This window comes from Pelodiscus sinensis, chromosome 5, assembly GCF_052426305.1.
Source record: "Pelodiscus sinensis isolate ZL-2025 chromosome 5, ASM5242630v1, whole genome shotgun sequence".
Classification (NCBI taxonomy): domain Eukaryota; kingdom Metazoa; phylum Chordata; order Testudines; family Trionychidae; genus Pelodiscus; species Pelodiscus sinensis.
The window spans coordinates 133,928,330-133,945,125 of NC_143056.1; the positions used below are offsets into that span (position 1 = coordinate 133,928,330).

Here is a 16,796-nt window from a genome sequence, read left to right on the forward strand (position 1 = left end):
CTCGACAAATCACTGAATCTACTTGCACGTGGCTAATAGATTTCAGCCAGTTTACCGGTGGGACGCGCATGTGCAATGCGGGTCTTGCGCATGCATGGTGCGGGGCTGGCGAGTAGGTTTCGCCACCGTTTGTGAAGCCCTGCAAATGAGGTATCACATCATCTCCATATAACCTCCAGCATCTCTACAGCCCAGAGCTTGTGTAGGTTGCTATAGAACATGGCTGATGTCATGGCTGGTAGGTGGGTGTCTCTATCTCTACAACAGTGTTAACCTATGGAACTGCCACTGTAGTGCCTTTAATTCTGCACCTCTCTGTGTCTCTCCCTCTAGGGGGTTTTGAAGGCAGCAGCCCCTCCTGGCTACAGAAATCCATCATCTCAACCATGCCCAGATTTGATACTTTCCTCCCTCTCCTCCTCTTCATCTTCCCTGGGGCTTCCTCCCATTGTCAAACATACACGGCCAATGAATGCAAGAAGCACACGGCCTTTGTGCCTGGTCACAGCCTCGTTGGCGAGGGCATCGACGTGACCACGATGGAAAGGAAGGGAGCCTACCTGATAGACAGCAGCACCTGGCAGCAACCAGACGGCACTTGCACCCTGTGCCGGAACCAGCTGCAGGGCGGGCAGTTGCAGAGGCTGCCACTGGCGGCGGTGGATTGGCGGGTCCGTGTCTTGTGCCACAAGAAACTCAGCAGCTCGGTGCAGCAGTCGGGGATGGGCCTGATGCAGTCGGCGGCGTCCGCGGTGCAGAACGACTGGAAGGTGGGGCTGGACGTGTCTGTGAAGCCCAAAGTGAATGTCCAGGTGAATCTGGCCGGATCACACTCCAAACTGGCCGATTTCGTGGTGGAGCATTCGCGGAAGGACAAATACAGCTTCCTGAGCCACGAGGTCTCCTGCAACTACTACCAGTGAGAGCCGGGCTGGGTTGGGAGGGCTCAGTTGAAACAGGGGTAACAGCAACAACACACAGTGCCAGGGATGTTCCCCTCTAGGGGGTGTTCATGGGCACCCAGGTTGTGTCATCTTTGGAGATTCCCAGAACAGGTCCAAGCAGAGGTAGGCACCAACTTCCCCTCTAGCTGGGTGGTGCCTTACACACTCATGCCTCAGGTCCCACCTGCACTCCAGCCCTTCCCGAAATCTCCCTCCCCATCTCTTCCTTCAGCCCCCATTCTTACAGTATTGCACCCCCTTCACATTCACGTCCATGTCTGCCCCACCTTCTCCCCCCAAGTACACCCCGTCTCCACTCGTCCCCCTCCCTGCTGGAGCTCCCAGAACACCATCCAATAGCTACCTTGGCACTGTAGAAGCAGCAGGAGAGCAAAGTGGGAGGGAGGCAGAGTGGGGGAGCTTGGTTCAGCCCCCACGAACTGTTCCCTGTGCATTCTCTGGGGCATGGCGCCACCAACGCATCTGCTCAAAGACTGGTGAGGCCAGGCCGCCTTCCTGAGTGTCGGGAGAGCCTGGGGGTCACAGGCCCATGTGACCTGCTGCCGGTGGAGTTGCTGGTTCCAACCCAGCCTGGGAGGCAGGACAGGCTGGCTCCTGGACACGGGCCTTTTCCAAGGCAGGGCATGGAGCACAGGACCCTGCCCTTCCAGATGGCACCATGTCTCCAAGAGAAGGGTCTTACACCCCAAGGAAGGGGACTGGCCGGCAAGGGAGGCCGGGAATGGGACAGGGGGCAGGGGCTGGAGAGCTAGGGGGGATTTTCCTCTCTTGTGTGTCAGGGTCCTGGTGACCTGCCGTGGCCAGAGCATGGGACGTCCATAAGGACTGTCAAGTATCTGGCGATATCCCCGGCAAGGCAGTGGGTGCAGCAGGCTGGGGATGCTGCTCTGAGCAGGAACCACATGCTTAGTCCTTTGGTCATGGGTTGGCCAGGGCCGTAGGACATGCAGATACCGATCACAGCTGACTGGCCAGGCTGAGCTCACTCCGCACCTTGTGTCCCTGGGCAGGTTCCGGGTCAGCAAGACGCCCCCTATCACCAGCCATTTCACTGAGGCGCTGGAGAACCTCCCGGAGAAGTACGACAGCAACTCCAAGGTGGAGTACCAGCAACTCATCAACAACTACGGCACCCACTACGTGTCCCAGGTACGGCTGGGGGGCCGGGCGCGGGACGTGACAGCCGTGCGGGTCTGCGAAGCGGCGCTGAGCGGCTTGACAGATGACGAGGTCAAGGACTGTTTGAGCGCAGAGTCAGCTGTGAGTATAGGACCTGCCTCAATCAAGGGTGGGTACAGCAAGTGTGAGGAGGCAAAGAAGAAGGAGAAGGTTAAGGGGAGCTTCCACGAGACGTATCATGAGCGCCACGTGGAGGTGGAGGGAGGACAGAGCACAACCGACGTCCTCTTCTCCGGGCAGGACGCCAAAGTCTTCTCAGCTTGGATGGAGAGCCTCAAAGCCAGCCCTGGCCTGGTGTCCTATTCCCTGCAGCCCATCCACAGCCTTGTAAAGAACAAACCCAAGCGGGAGACACTGAAGCGGGCGGTGAGTGAGTACATCCTTGAGAGGGCCCTGTGGAGGAATTGCACCCAGAGCTGTCCCCCAGGGACCCAGCGCAGCGCCCATGACCCCTGCTCCTGCGTCTGCCCTGGGGGTGCCGAGACCAATGGCATGTGCTGCTCGCGGGAACGTGGGCTGGGGAAGCTGACGGTGACTGTGCAGAAGGCCAGTGGCCTGTGGGGAGACTATGTTACTGCTACAGATGGTTTTGTCAAGGTCTTCTTTGAGAGCAAGGAGCTGCGGACTGGCACCATCTGGAACAACAACAATCCCACCTGGAACGTCCACTTGGACTTCGGCACCGTCCGCCTCAACAGCGCCAGCAAGATCCGCGTGCAGGTCTGGGACGAGGACAACAAGTGGGACGATGACAAACTGGGAAACTGCGACATCGAGCTGGAGTCTGGGGGGCCCCACCAGAAGGATTGCTACATGAACCACGGCCGCGTCTGGTTCCAGTACAGCCTGCTCTGTGGGCCCCACCTCGGGGGTCGGAGCTGCTCTGACTATGTCTCCCAGCCCCCCCGGCAGAGCACAGCCAAGGGGAAGGAGGCAAAGGCCTTCTGGTGAGCCCCTTAGAGAGGGGATCAGAGAGGGGCCGTGGTGTGCACTGGTCAATTGCACTCCCTGTGCGACCATTTCTGGCTACCGCTCTGCTGATGCTATTGGGCTTCGTGCTGCCGCTCCTGCTTGCGAATTCAGGTCTCCTGTGCCCATTACTCTGTTCCTGTGAGTCCATCATCCTCACACCTCCCTCTGGGGAAATAGCCCATGAGAAACAGCCCATTCCGGATCCTGCTTCCCATTGCGTCCAATGAGCGCAGCCATCGTCTGTATCCATTAACCAACAAATTTACTGCATCCAACCAGTCCAGCCTGCCCATCCAGCCAATTGCCAGCTAAGCAAAAACCAATGGCTGTGTTTAGTTTATCTGACTTATTGAAACAACAAGCCACCAACTGGATTTAGTGTCTCCAATTTATCCATCCAACCAAATAGATCAAAGGATGGATCCTGTCCATCCCCCATATACATCCATCCATCCATCTGTCCATCCCTCATATCTGTTCATCCATCGGTCCATCCATCCATTCAACCAATCAATGGGTGTATTTTAGTACATCCAACATGCACAACAAACCAATCCATGATTGTCTCCAGTGCATCCAAACAGCCAATAAATTTAGGTAGCATATCCAACGTGCATGACAAACCAACCAATGAATTATCCAGTGCATGAAAACAACCAATGAATTATCCAGTGCATGAAAACAACCAATGAATTTATCTAGAACAGCTAATCTGATGTGCCAGCCTGCCAGCCAACCAATTAATGTATTTATTACATACAAACGATCTGATCAACCAATAAACACGAGTGCTGAGTGGCACCAATGTAACCAGCCAACCAAAGAGATGTATTTAGCCTATCTGCCAAATGAAGTATCCAACGCATCTGTCCAGCTAAATGACCAGCGTGTGCATCCTATTCTCAGCCTACCACTGGGATGGGGCATATCCGCAGTATGGTTATATGCTGTCTGCATGTCCGTCAGGATGTCACATGAGCCTCTGGAGTGTGCTGATTGGTCCAAAAGCAACCCATGGGCGGTGGATTGAGAAGCACTGATCTAATACATCCAGGGCAACTAACCATCCAACCGATGACCTAAGTAATGTCCTAATGCCAACTGATTAGTCAACTGACACGCTGTGCTACCCATCCTCCGCCCCATGTATCCCCCCGCCCCCACCCATTCTATTTCTCTGTCTGGTATAGCCGCTTGAAAGGTGCACAGCTCAGCCATGTCTCACTGTTGCTTCGGTCATTAACCCTCTGAAGAAACCTGAAGACTCTCCAGAAATGGGCGTGATTCTAAACACACAGCGGGTGGGCTGGGCTCCAGGGGGACCTTACGGGCTGGTCCCTAACTGTCGTTGCTTTGCACAGTTATCTAACGGTCTTGGGTTAGTTATGGGATCATGAGTTCACAGGTCTCACCGACCATTCAGCTGGCTTTATTCTGCTCAGTTGGCCATCAGAAATGATGACGTTTCCCTCAATCAGTAGGAGTCAGAGTGAACACCCAGAACAACATGGGCTATGATTCTGGCTGTCAGCAGCGTTAAGGAGATGGCACTGCATTCAGATCACATGGGGAAGGGTGTATTCCTCCTACATGAAGGATGAAAACATATTCTTGACTCACACCTACCTGCGTCTACTGGACATCTAGATCAATAGCTTCATGGTGCACCTTAGTAATGGAGGGAGACTGGTTAACTCTGAACCCTACTGACTACAAGTTAAATATCTCCAGTCTGGAAAATAGCCATGCACTCTGCAGCTTCACTGCAAAACTATTTGCTTCTGGGGGCATTCCAGGTCTCTAGGTCTTTGGGAATGTATCTCCCTGCTTCAATAAACATTTCTGAAAGCATATTTCTAAGCTGGAAGCCTTTGTAATTCTTCTAACCTCAGTGGGCTGCACCGCATTGTAGCGTAGAAACGAGCGAGTGCAATGCCGGCTTGGGAACACTAGCGGCTGCCAACTGCCCGTCTCTGTGGGCTGCGGGTGGTTTCAAGGGCCCAGCTGCTGGACAAAGGCAGGTTGGGAGGCCTCGACCCCCATTGCATCGCAGCACGAGCTGCACTGGTGCACAGCCGTGGCTCCCAGGGCAAGAGGCAGCTCGCTCTCCAGCACTGGGAGGCATCCGTTTAGTCCCCCCACCCATGGGGTATTTCAGAGCAGAGTAAAGGGGACTGGGAGGAAGCATCCTGTGGCCTATCAGCAGTCCCCCATCTCCCATGACTCCTGCCCCTTCCCATGAGGCTCCTTCCCAGCCCTCGCTGGGAAACCCAACGCCCTCTTCCTGAGGCAGGGAGGGGACGCAGCGATATTCCCACAGGAGACCCACCTGCTGTACCTCCAGGCTCACGTAGAAGGGTGGACATTGAATCTCATCCATGTCTACACCCCAAGGCCCGGAACCGGTGCATTTCTTTCATCGGGCGTCCAGCTTCCTTGGCACCTCGGATCCGCGCGCGCGCCTGGCCCTGGGCAGGGATTTGAATACCAGTGGGGAGCAGCGGGACAGCTCTGGGACTGAGAACAGGGAGGCCACTGTGGATAAGCTCAGGGAGAATCGTTGGTCCCTCCCGGGTGTACGTGGCGTGACATCACCCAGACAAGGGTTCCACCGTGAGCTCGGTCCAGGGGGAGGTCGGTCAGTTGCCCCGTTCCTGACTGGAACGTATCTGGCTTTCCAGTTCCATCTTGCCTGGGCCCACCCCTCCCTGTTTGGCTGGCCCTATTCTCGGACCACCGTTTCTCACCTCGGCGAGGCCGGGGCTGGCCTATCGGCGGTTGGGTAACAGCTTGCAGGTGGATGTGGCCTCCGTGGCATCCTTCCAGACAGTCTAGCTGGCCCGGTGAGGGGTTGGAGCGGCCACCCACTGACCCCGAGGGGGAAACGCCCCTCCCTGAGCCATGGTGGGCTCACCTGGATGACTCACCTGGGAGGAAGCCGGGGGCGGGGCCAGTGATATAAAGGGTCGGCCTGCAAGGCCAGTGGGGGGCCTGCCAGAGAGGGAGCCAGAAGCCTCCCCAACCCCGCCTGCCGAGGAGCCAGAGCTGAAGGGGGAACCGGAGGTGGAGGAAGAGGACAATTGGCCTGGGCCTCTGGGCCCACTGCTGCAGGACTACCAAGCGGGCCTGCTGTTGTGGCTGGAGGTTGCCAACCGATGCGGCCTGAAGGACCCACCACGTTGCCAGGTACAGGGTATGGAGGGGAGAATTGGAGCCGACCTTGGTCTGGCTGAGGGTCAGCTGGCTGCAGTGTGGACCCCCGCTGACCCCAACATAACAGGTCAGTGAGGGTATGTCTACACTAGCTCGTTAGTTCGAGCTAGGTAGGCAAATAAGGGTAACCGGAGTTGCAAATGAAGCCCAGGATTTAAATATCCCGGGCTTTATTTGCATATTCCCGGGCCCCGCCATTTTTAAATACCCCTTAGTCCGAACTCCGTGCCCGCAGCTACACGTGGAGTCATGTGACCCCTCTAAGAACTCGCCCCGCTTCCCTCTACCAATCAGGAAGGGGTTTTTCCCTGTAGGACCACCCTGCGAACTGCTTTGACCAATCGGGGGGCAGTTCTGGGACCGGATGACCTGCCCAGAAGTGGGTCATGTGACCCCTCTAAGAACTCGCCCCGCCTCCCTCTACCAATCAGGAATGGTTTTTCCCCTGTAGGACTGCCCCGCGAATCGCTTTGACCAATCGGGGGGGCAGTTCCGGGACCCGTTGACCAGACCGGAAGCGGGTCATGTGACCCTTCTAAGAGCTTCCCATGACACCCTCTGCCAATCAGAGCATATCACTTCCCCATAAGTTCTAGCGCCACACAAAAGAAGCCATCTTGTTTCAAGAGCGCGTGTTTCAGAGAGCGTGCAAACACTGAGCGGAAACATGGCTTCTTTCACCAACTTTGTTTTGGTGCCGAGAAGAAAGCGCTACGTCAGCGACAGTTCCGAGGAGGAAGGAGAAGTTGAAGGGAGCCCTTTGGCCCAGCCACTGATGGATACACCAGTATCTGACGCCGAAACCCAACCGCTCACGAGGCAGCCCGACGAGCTAGATGGCCTGGAGGAGGAAGGTGCCCATGGCTCCCAGGAGTCGGACAAAATGCATGGAAAAGAAGTCAAACGGGTAAATGAAAGATCGAAGTTGGGGCATCATGGGTTAGGAAACCGGGATTTTGTAAACTTTAAATAAAAAATGACCAGAGCGTCTTACATTATTTCTTTCTGGCAATCTCTCGACAGCTTGACAATGCCTTTCTAGCTGACCCTCAGACCCAAGACAGCATTGCATCGGACAAGGAAGACGAACCGGGCCCACCTTGGTTTTGCTCAACACCGATACAAAGCATTGAAGAGAACGCCAAGGATGACGGCCATGAAGAATTCAGGAGGTGGCTTGGTATTGACCTAGTTGAGCCAGTGCCACATCATAAGCGTAAAAAAGTTATGCGCTCTATTGTACGCGTTGGTGTTTATACCGTCCTTACTCACTGTCTTAGGGAAAAGCTTTTTGAGGACTGTGAGGGCTGTGTCATAGATGCGCCAGCCCAGCGGCACCATGACTGTGTGACTTGGACTCCAGAGGATATAAACTGCAAGCTCCGGGGCCTATGTGCTGAACTGTGTTTGGAAAGCTTCTTAAATACTGTTATTGCCGTAGGTTATGCTATGCAATGTCTGTGCGTAACTCAAGAACACTTAGCACAAGAGGTGACTTTGGTAAATGCAGTGCAATTCAGTCAAGATCCTCACAGTGTTTTAAAGACCATGACCAAGCCAAAAGACGCCTGCTTAGAGCGTTATACTGAACGTCTGGTGCGTACAAAAAGTTACAGAATCCTGCTTAAGAAAAAGACTATTTGTAATGTAAGGGGACTGTTACCCCTTACTAAAACTCTGTGGGAGTTTTTTGGTTTGCCAGCTCCCAGTTTCAGAAGGGGAAGGGTTCATGAGACTGACAGACCCCAGAGACAATGGAAAGCAGCCAACACTCCAGCTCAGCCTGATTGACAGGTTGGACAGGCCAGTGAGGAAGGGGAGAGGCCAGGCCCCATCCTCCCTGTGAGCTGGGATTGTTCTGGCTCTCTCTGAGCAAACAGAGAGCTGAGACACAGCCCAAGGAGTGCAAGCTGTGTGCTGAGGGGCAGTTTTTTCAGCAGCAGAGCCAGACATACACAGCTCAAGGAGCGCAGACCCTGTGTTGAGCAGCAGACTGGCCGTGCTCAGAGAGCCGAAAGGAACAGAGAAGCAACGCAAGAAGCTAGAGACTGGCCAAGCAGCACAGCCTGCAGCTGGATGTGGTGAGCAGCTGGGAACTGCAAAGTGTGGGGAGAGGCTCTGGACTGGGAGAGGGGTCTGGCCACTTAGAGCTTGAGGCTGTGTGGTCACTGCCAGAGCAAGCGTGTCCAGCCTGCAGCCCCCCTGCAGCACATCCAAGGCCTCTAAGGGGCCTCTAAGGAAGAGACTGTGGACTGTCCTTACACTCTGCAGGCTGCTGTTTTGATGTCCCTGTGCTACAGAGCAGGTCTGTGTGTTCTCATTTAACCATTCTCATTTTTTCCTTATTCTATTCTCTTTAATCAGTTGATGTTTAATAAATTGTATTTGCTTTGAACCTTATGAAGTGATCACTGGGCCAAGAAGGCCTGCAGTGTAAAGAGAGCACCTCGGAGTGGGGACACCCTAACTCCTGCCCCCAGTGACTACAAGGTCAGGGATTAAGCCCCAGGGAACCTGGGCCCAGCCTTGTTGGGGTTTCAAGGGCTCTGCTACTCAGGAGAGTGGAGGGGGAGCCCTCAGGAACAGGGGAGCCGTGGGGTAAAGGAAGTGGGAGCGGGGACTCAGATCCTTTCGCTGGTTCATTTCACCGGGGTGGTATAGAAACCAGGAAAGTTCCCCGCAATAGCGGGATCATTCCCCCGCTTACAGTAAGATGTCTAAAAGGATGAAGTTAGAGAATGGTGAGGGGACACACATGAGATATAAAACTTGGTAGCTGTAAATATCTTTTGAAAAGGGGCTTTTGAGACTATCTTCTGTCAGAAGGTTTGTGTGATCCCTACATGAGTAAAAGTTTTGGTGGAACACACGGTCTGTATGTTTTTTAAATAAAATCATTTAAAAAAATAAAGTTTGTGAGAATCCATTTTGTATAAAGGGGCCCATTTACTGAAAACCCCTGAAAGATGTATGGTAGAAACTCGGGGGAAGGAAAAACCCCTCAAAATGTTTTGTTTTTTAAATAAAAGGAAAAAATTACACCCCCCCCCTTCTCCCCAGTTAGGATTTATTAGACATGAACTCAATGGTTTAACCACACTTCACTGAATAGCCAGGGGTTCTAGTCAATGGTTAGGTTTAGGTGTGATCACTTACCCTTGTTGAGGTTAATGTTCAGTAATTAAATTTGATGGGTTGGATGGGTGGGCTCTGATGAATATTTAATTAAATAACACCTCAGGAGTTTGCAGATGCTATTGGACAGTTTAAATATAACCCCTGGGGTTGGTAGAGTGCTATTGGACAGTTTAAAGGACACAGGAGTTGGTAGAAACGCTATTGGACAGTTTAAATATGACCCAGGAGTTGGTTGAATGCTATGGGCTACTTTATCTAGCCATTAAAAGTTTAAAAAAAATTAAGGGTCTAACCCAAAACTGAAATGTTTCAAACTTTTACCCATACTTTAGAACAAGCATTTGCTCTAAAGACAATCAAACATTGAAAAGCATTTTATTTAAACCCCCAAACCTTAAGCATGAAAGAAGCATGTTTTTTAAAAAAACAAAAAAAACCCAAGACATGTATTGATATCTGCAAAGGGTCTCCACATGGAAATGGGTACAGCAACATTAAGGATTGGTGCTTTTACTGTTCATACTGTAAGAAAGCCCTACAAAAAATGTATTTTAACTAAAAGAAAAAAAATGTAGCCAAAAGCAACTCAGTTGTGGAGACAGCTGAATTCTTCCACCCCCAGATCACAAAAGGCAATGCTAGGGAGGGGTGCCTAAAATCTTTAAGGAGCTATTATTTTAGAGTTGCAGTGATCAAATTCACCTGCTAGCTACTACGTTGAAGTTGTTTGAAACAATGGGTTAGGAGGGTATAAAAAACCTAGGTATTTTGGAAACTGTCCTTTTCAACAGAAACTTTCTTGAATGGCTGCTGGACTGCAACAGGAGAAGGTATGTTCCCTGTTTTTAACTTTGAAAATATATATTCTGTAATGCCACTCTTTGGCCATGCTCTCTTAGTAAAATAATGGTGGCTATCTTTATTGCAGTGTGATCTGTTTAACATGGAACCAGTCATTTTAAGCTGCAGTTCACCACCAGGCCAAGGTAAAAACCATTTTTAACTGTAGTTGTGCTGAATACTGTTTTAAAAAAACCCTGGGTAATACTAACTAACATTTGTGCTTATTCTTTAACCTTAAGGCCCAAGCACACATGGGGCGGAATAGAACAAGCATGTGCCTGCAACACTTTATCCCATAGTGAAAGGTAACTTTTTTGCAATTGGCTTTTAAATGTATGTGGGGGGTGTGTGTGTGTGTGTGAGATTTGTGTGAGAGAGAGATGAGGTCTGTGCAAGACCTAGGTGTGTTTTTAAAATGGGGTTTGAAGCATTTGGGGGTAATCCTAACTCACATTTTTTGCTCGTTCTTTATTCCATAGTCCCAAATATACATAGGGGAAAACAGAATAGCCCTGTGCCAACATGCCTTTGCCCGGTGATAGAAGGTAACTATCCATAATCATTTTTAAAACGTGTGGGTTATTTTTTTCTTTTAACTAATTGTAATGTTTAAATTGTGAGTTGGGTTTTTTTCAAAACTTAATTGTGGGGGAGCTTATTGGTGTTTTTAAACTATATGTTGGCAAACTGCTGGTATAGGGTGTTTGGTGGGTTGCTCTTTCTGTGCCACATGTGTTTTCAAAATAAATGTTCAATTCTGAGTTGGGGGAGGAAGTGGGGGGGTTAGGCTAAAACAGTGGTCTCCAACCTTTTTACACCCAAGATCACTTTTTAAATGACAGACCAAGCCAAGATCTACCGCCCCGCCCTTTCCTTGAAGCCCCGTCCTCTCTATTCTCCTCTTTTCCATCACTTGCTATCCCTAATCCTTATACTGCTACTTTAAAAAAAATTCCCACCATTCCTTGCAGCTACTCACCTGTGCTGTTGCTCGGTGAGTAGCTGCTCCTCAAATGAGGAAATCTAATGTAAATGTACTGTGCAGGCGCGCAGATCAGAGAGGGCTCAAGAGCTACTCTTAGAGCCTCCGAGATCTACTGGTTGGTGACCACGGGGCTAAAAGTATCTGGGATGGTTACAAAAATGTGGTGTGTTTTTGCCTGGGGTTTTTATTTTTAAAAAAGCTGGCTGTAGGGGTTAAGTTGTGGGTGATTCAGGGGGCTTATGCTAGAGATAAGTGGTTTAAAAAAAAACAGTTTGTTGCATACCGCTGCTTTTAAAAAATATAGTTGCAAATGGTTTTAAAACTGTTGTGGGGAGTTTTTGAAGGTGTGTGTTTGTAATGGAGTTTGTGACAGACACAGGTGTGTTTTTAAAATATATGTTGGCAAACTGCTGGAATAGAGTGTTTGGTGGGTTGCTTTTATTGTGCAAAATGTGATGTGTTAAATGCATGTGGGTTTTGAAAAGTATATGGCTGCAAACTTGGTTTGGTGTGTTTTATAAAGCTGCTGTTTAGTGTATGTGTGTGGAAGGAGGGGAAGGGGGCTGTGCAAGGTATAGGTGTAGGGTTTTTTTTAAAGTACTTGTATTGTTTAAACTAACAAAGGGTTTTAAAAGCAGTTTTGTTTTTTATTCTGCAAAATGATGAGATGTATTTAAAAAAAATTGTGGGTTTTTTGTTTGTTTGTTTGTTTTAAGTGGTAGAAATGAACTCAAAACTGGTGTTTGTTGTAAAACCTGAAATGGATTATTTTGTTTTTAAAGCTATAACTTTTTAAATAGAAACCCCCCCCCCCCAATGATTTTAAAGTTTACAAGAGGGTTTCATGTGTTTTATAATAATGTTGTTTGCTCCACAGTACAGTCAAAACATGAGAGGTCCTTAGACCAGAGGGAAAAAAAAGCTCAAAAGAAAAAGGAAAGAGACAGCTGAAAAGGAAAATTCACCAGCATCAGTGACTGATGGATCGATGAAGCCCAGTAAATATATTTTGCTTATCGGTTTGGTTGTTCTATGAAGTTTTAAGTAAATACATAGGTGTGGGTGAGAGAGATGGTAAAGTTCAGGGTTTTGGTTTTTTTTAAAATGTTTTTACCCCACCTCCTAGGCATGGACAACTTTTCTGCCAATGCTGTAGTCAGAGCTACAAGGACACCTCCTCCAGAATCGCCAAAGAACCAGGAATCTGCTTTGAGACCCTTAACAACGCAAAACAGCACAAGATGCAGATGAAGCATCCGGGCGGTCCGAACCTCACCTACGTCAAACCCAAGGACAAAACAAAAGACTCTGGTAAAAAACAACCATGCAAACACAACTCCAGTTCCTCAGCGGCCACCGCCACACCATGCCCTGAGGAAACTGTGAGCGAAAACACCCACATTCACAAACCCGGAGCACGCGCTCTAGGGGTTGTGAATAAACAAACAAGGACTGAAAACTCCTGCAATGCCGAGGTATTGCAGCCACGCAAACGCAACTCCAGTTCCTCAGCGGCCACTGCCACACCAAGCCCTGAGAAAACTGTGAGTGAAAACGCCCACATTCACAAACCCGGAGCAGGCGCTCTAGGGGTTCTGAACGTGCGCAAAACCACACACATTCACAAACCCGGAGCAGGCGCTCTAGGGGTTCTGAACGTGCGCAAAACCACACACATTCACAAACCCGGAGCACGCGCTCTAGGGGTTGTGAACGTGCGCACAACCACACACATTCACAAACCCGGAGCACGCGCTCTAGGGGTTGTGAATAAACAAACAAGGACTGAAAACTCCTGCAATGCTGAGGTGTTGCAGCCATGCAAACACAACTCCAGTTCCTCAGTGGCCATTGCCACACCAAGCCCTGAGAAAACTGTGAGTGAAAACGCCCACGTTCACAAACCCGGAGCATGCGCTCTAGGGGTTGTGAACGTGCGCACAACCACACACATTCACAAACCCGGAGCACGCGCTCTAGGGGTTGTGAATAAAAAAAACAAGGACTGAAAACTCCTGCAATGCCGAGGTATTGCAGCCACAAAACACAACTCCAGTTCCTCGGCGGCCACTGCCACACCAAGCCCTGAGAAAACTGTGAGCGAAAATGCCCACATTCACAAACCCAGAGCATGCACTCTAGGGGTTGTGAACGTGCGCACAACCACACACATTCACAAACCCGGAGCACGCGCTCTAGGGATTGTGAACGTGCGCACAACCACACATTCACAAACCCGGAGCACGCGCTCTAGGGGTTGTGAACGTGCGCACAACCACACACATTCACAAACCCGGAGCACGCGCTCTAGGGGTTGTGAACATGCGCACAACCACACACATTCACAAACCCGGAGCACGCGCTCTAGGGATTGTGAACGTGCGCACAACCACACACATTCACAAACCCGGAGCACGCACTCTAGGGGTTGTGAACGTGCGCACAACCACACACATTCACAAACCCGGAGCACGCGCTCTAGGGGTTGTGAATAAAAAAAACAAGGACTGAAAACTCCTGCAATGCCGAGGTATTGCAGCCACAAAACACAACTCCAGTTCCTTGGCGGCCACTGCCACACCAAGCCCTGAGAAAACTGTGAGCGAAAATGCCCACATTCACAAACCCGGAGCATGCTCTCTAGGGGTTGTGAACGTGCGCACAACCACACACATTCACAAACCCGGAGCACGCACTCTAGGGGTTGTGAACGTGCGCACAACCACACACATTCACAAACCCGGAGCACGCGCTCTAGGGGTTGTGAACGTGCGCACAACCACACACATTCACAAACCCGGAGCACGCTCTCTAGGGGTTGTGAACGTGCGCACAACCACACACATTCACAAACCCGGAGCACGCGCTCTAGGGGTTGTGAACGTGCACACAACCACACACATTCACAAACCCGGAGCACGCGCTCTAGGGGTTGTGAATAAAAAACCAAGGACTGACAAACCATTCTCCCAAAACCATAAGCTCATCACAGCTCCCCCATATTCTAGTATGGGGGAAGAGTTTGATGCTTCATTCAGAAAACTGGTGAACTCTGTATCCTTAGGGGGCCTACAAGAAAGGGGCCTGAGCAAAAGGGTCATCCTCAGGGGTTCCCATCCAATAAGGTGTAAACAAAAGGGGGGACAGCATTTGGCGGATAAACGGGTGGCTGCCAAAAAGTTTCAGGCCAAGATCACTGCAAAATTTTAAAAAAAGGCTAAAGAGGTGATGAGGTAAAAATACCAAAAAGAGATGCCCCCTGCTGGAGGCTCACAAAATGGCTTATCTGACCTGCGGGGTGGTGAGTCTGTAGACGGGTCCCTGGCTAGCCCGATGACTCTCACAGAGACCGCTCGGACTCTGAAATAGCATCTGAGGTAGAAGATGCCCCTGATGGTCCCGTAGAGGAACCCTCAAGTGCCCCTGAAAATCCAGAGTCGTATATGGAGAGAGTGAGAAGTTGGCAACGTGAAGCACCTAGATTTGGGGGGGTCAGTGTATTGTGCGGAATTTCGTTTTGTCCATCTTGAGCAAATCAATTCAGCTGAACAGGTTATTGAAGCCACACGTAGGGGAATCCAGTTAGTTCTAGATGACGTTAATGGTAGGGCAGGCCCTGATGATTATGTCCAATTACGTTTAGAGAGCCGTAATTTAACTAACCCTTTGTTTTCGGTCAGAAGAACTAGGGACGAGCTCTCTGCTGAGGATTTTTTAAACCAGACCTCAAAGCTGTTCCAGAGTAATAGAGAGTTGCACCTCAATGGAACATTGCGCCTCGTTGTGACAGTTGTAACAAACGGGTGGGGGTGCTCGTAGAGTTTTAAATTCCATCCTTAGTAGTCAAATTATTCATAAAAAGAGACCATGTGTAGTAGACCTGGCTTACACCGGTACCAATCTGTGTTTTGCGGGCGGGCTCTTGGCCGTGCTGTCCGATCGTAAACCTACGGACGCCAAGTTGTTAGAGGGGGCGAGAAAGCTTCACGAGAAACTGGGGTGGTCAGATCAAAAACAGGTTACGCTCAGCGACGTAGCGAAGTTTGAGCAGCATTTAGGAGTTAACATACAGGTGGTGCTGTATACGGTGAAAGGCGGCTGGGGCTTTTTTAAAACGGGGGGCCCAGTGTACCCCAAGACTTATTTTATCCTGTTGCACGATGAGCATTACTATGAGGTTCTGGATGCGAAAAAGTTGTTCGGAGCGAACAATGATTGTGAGTTTTGCCACACAGTGTACGGTCACGACCACTCTTGCAGGTATTGTTGCTGCCTCTGCTTGAGCGGAGCGTGCTCAGACAGCGTGGGCGTGCCGCTGCGGTGTCCAAGCTGTAGACTATTTTGTTGATCCAAAAAGTGCTTAGTCAGAGACAGACTGCGCATCGAAAAAACAAGTCGAATGCCTGTCTAAAACTTTGTGTGATGAGTGTCAGTCTTACGTGGACAAGCGGCACCGCTGTAAAGGGCGGCGCTGTAAACAGCGTAAGGGCTTGCTTGTTGGCAACATAGACAGTCATCTCTGTTTTATGGACAGCCTTACAAAGCCCGAATCCTCAGAAAAGGATATTTTTTATGATTTCGAATGCATACAGGAGACGGGGTTGCACACCCCCAATTACATTTTTGCTATGGCCCTAAAGCCAGAAAAATCCTGGGAATTTAAGGGTAGCGCGTGTCTTTCTATGTTCGTTAAGATCTTTATTGGAAAAGAGTTCCGTGACTACACATTCATAGCACACAATTCCAAAGGTTACAATGCATACTTTGTTGTGAGACTGCTACTGAAGGAAAAGATGTGCCTAGAACTGATCACTCAGGCTGTGTCCAGACTCAGGGGTTTTTTCGAAAAAAGTAGCCTTTTTTCGAAAAAACTTCACCTGCGTCCAGACTCAAGCCGCGTTCTTTCGAAATTAAATCGAAAGAACGCGGCTTTTCTTTCGATGGCGGTAAACCTCAATTTACGAGGAAGAACGCCTTCTTTCGAAAGTTCCTCTTTCGAAAGAAGGCGTTCTTGAATGTAAATAGGGCTTCTTCGAAAGAGAGCATCCAGACTCACTGGATGCTTTCTTTCGAAAAAGCAAGCCGCTTTTTCGAAAGTTCAATGTGCAGTCTAGACGCTCTCTTTCGAAAGAGGCTTGCAGTCTAGACATAGCCCAAGAGTAGTAAACTAATATGTGTGAAAGTTAAGGCCCTGGGCATTTGTTTTATAGACTCTTTAAACTTCTTGCCCATGAAGCTTAGCAAGCTACCGCAGGCGATGGGGTTTGAAGGGTGCGAAAGGTATTTTCCACATTTTTTTAACACTTTAGAAAACCAAAATTATGTGGGGCCTATGCCCAGTGTAGGACACTATGGTGTAGACAGTATGATGCCCAGGGAAAAAGCAGAGTTTCTCGACTGGTATCGGGACCACAGCTCTGAGACGTTTGACTTGCAGAAAGAGCTTGCGTATTACTGTCAACAGGATGTTAAAATTTTGAGACAGGCTTGTACTCTATATA

At 50.0% G+C, this 16,796-nt stretch overlaps 1 protein-coding gene and 2 pseudogenes across 1 annotated transcript; all 3 read left to right on the plus strand.

Annotated features, from left to right (window-relative positions):
- Positions 1-337: 337 nt before the first annotated feature.
- LOC149524429 (perforin-1-like) lies at positions 338-5,698 on the plus strand. Its single transcript, XM_089779052.1, has 2 exons — positions 338-919; positions 1,976-5,698. Exons 1-2 carry the CDS (start codon positions 387-389, stop codon positions 3,093-3,095), a joined length of 1,653 nt encoding a protein of 550 aa, XP_089635178.1. The 5' UTR covers positions 338-386; the 3' UTR covers positions 3,096-5,698.
- Positions 5,699-6,890: 1,192 nt separating this feature from the next.
- Positions 6,891-9,124, plus strand: LOC149524430 (uncharacterized; annotated as a pseudogene).
- A 1,146-nt stretch (positions 9,125-10,270) lies between these two features.
- Positions 10,271-15,659, plus strand: LOC149524431 (uncharacterized; annotated as a pseudogene).
- The last annotated feature ends 1,137 nt before the right edge of the window (positions 15,660-16,796 follow it).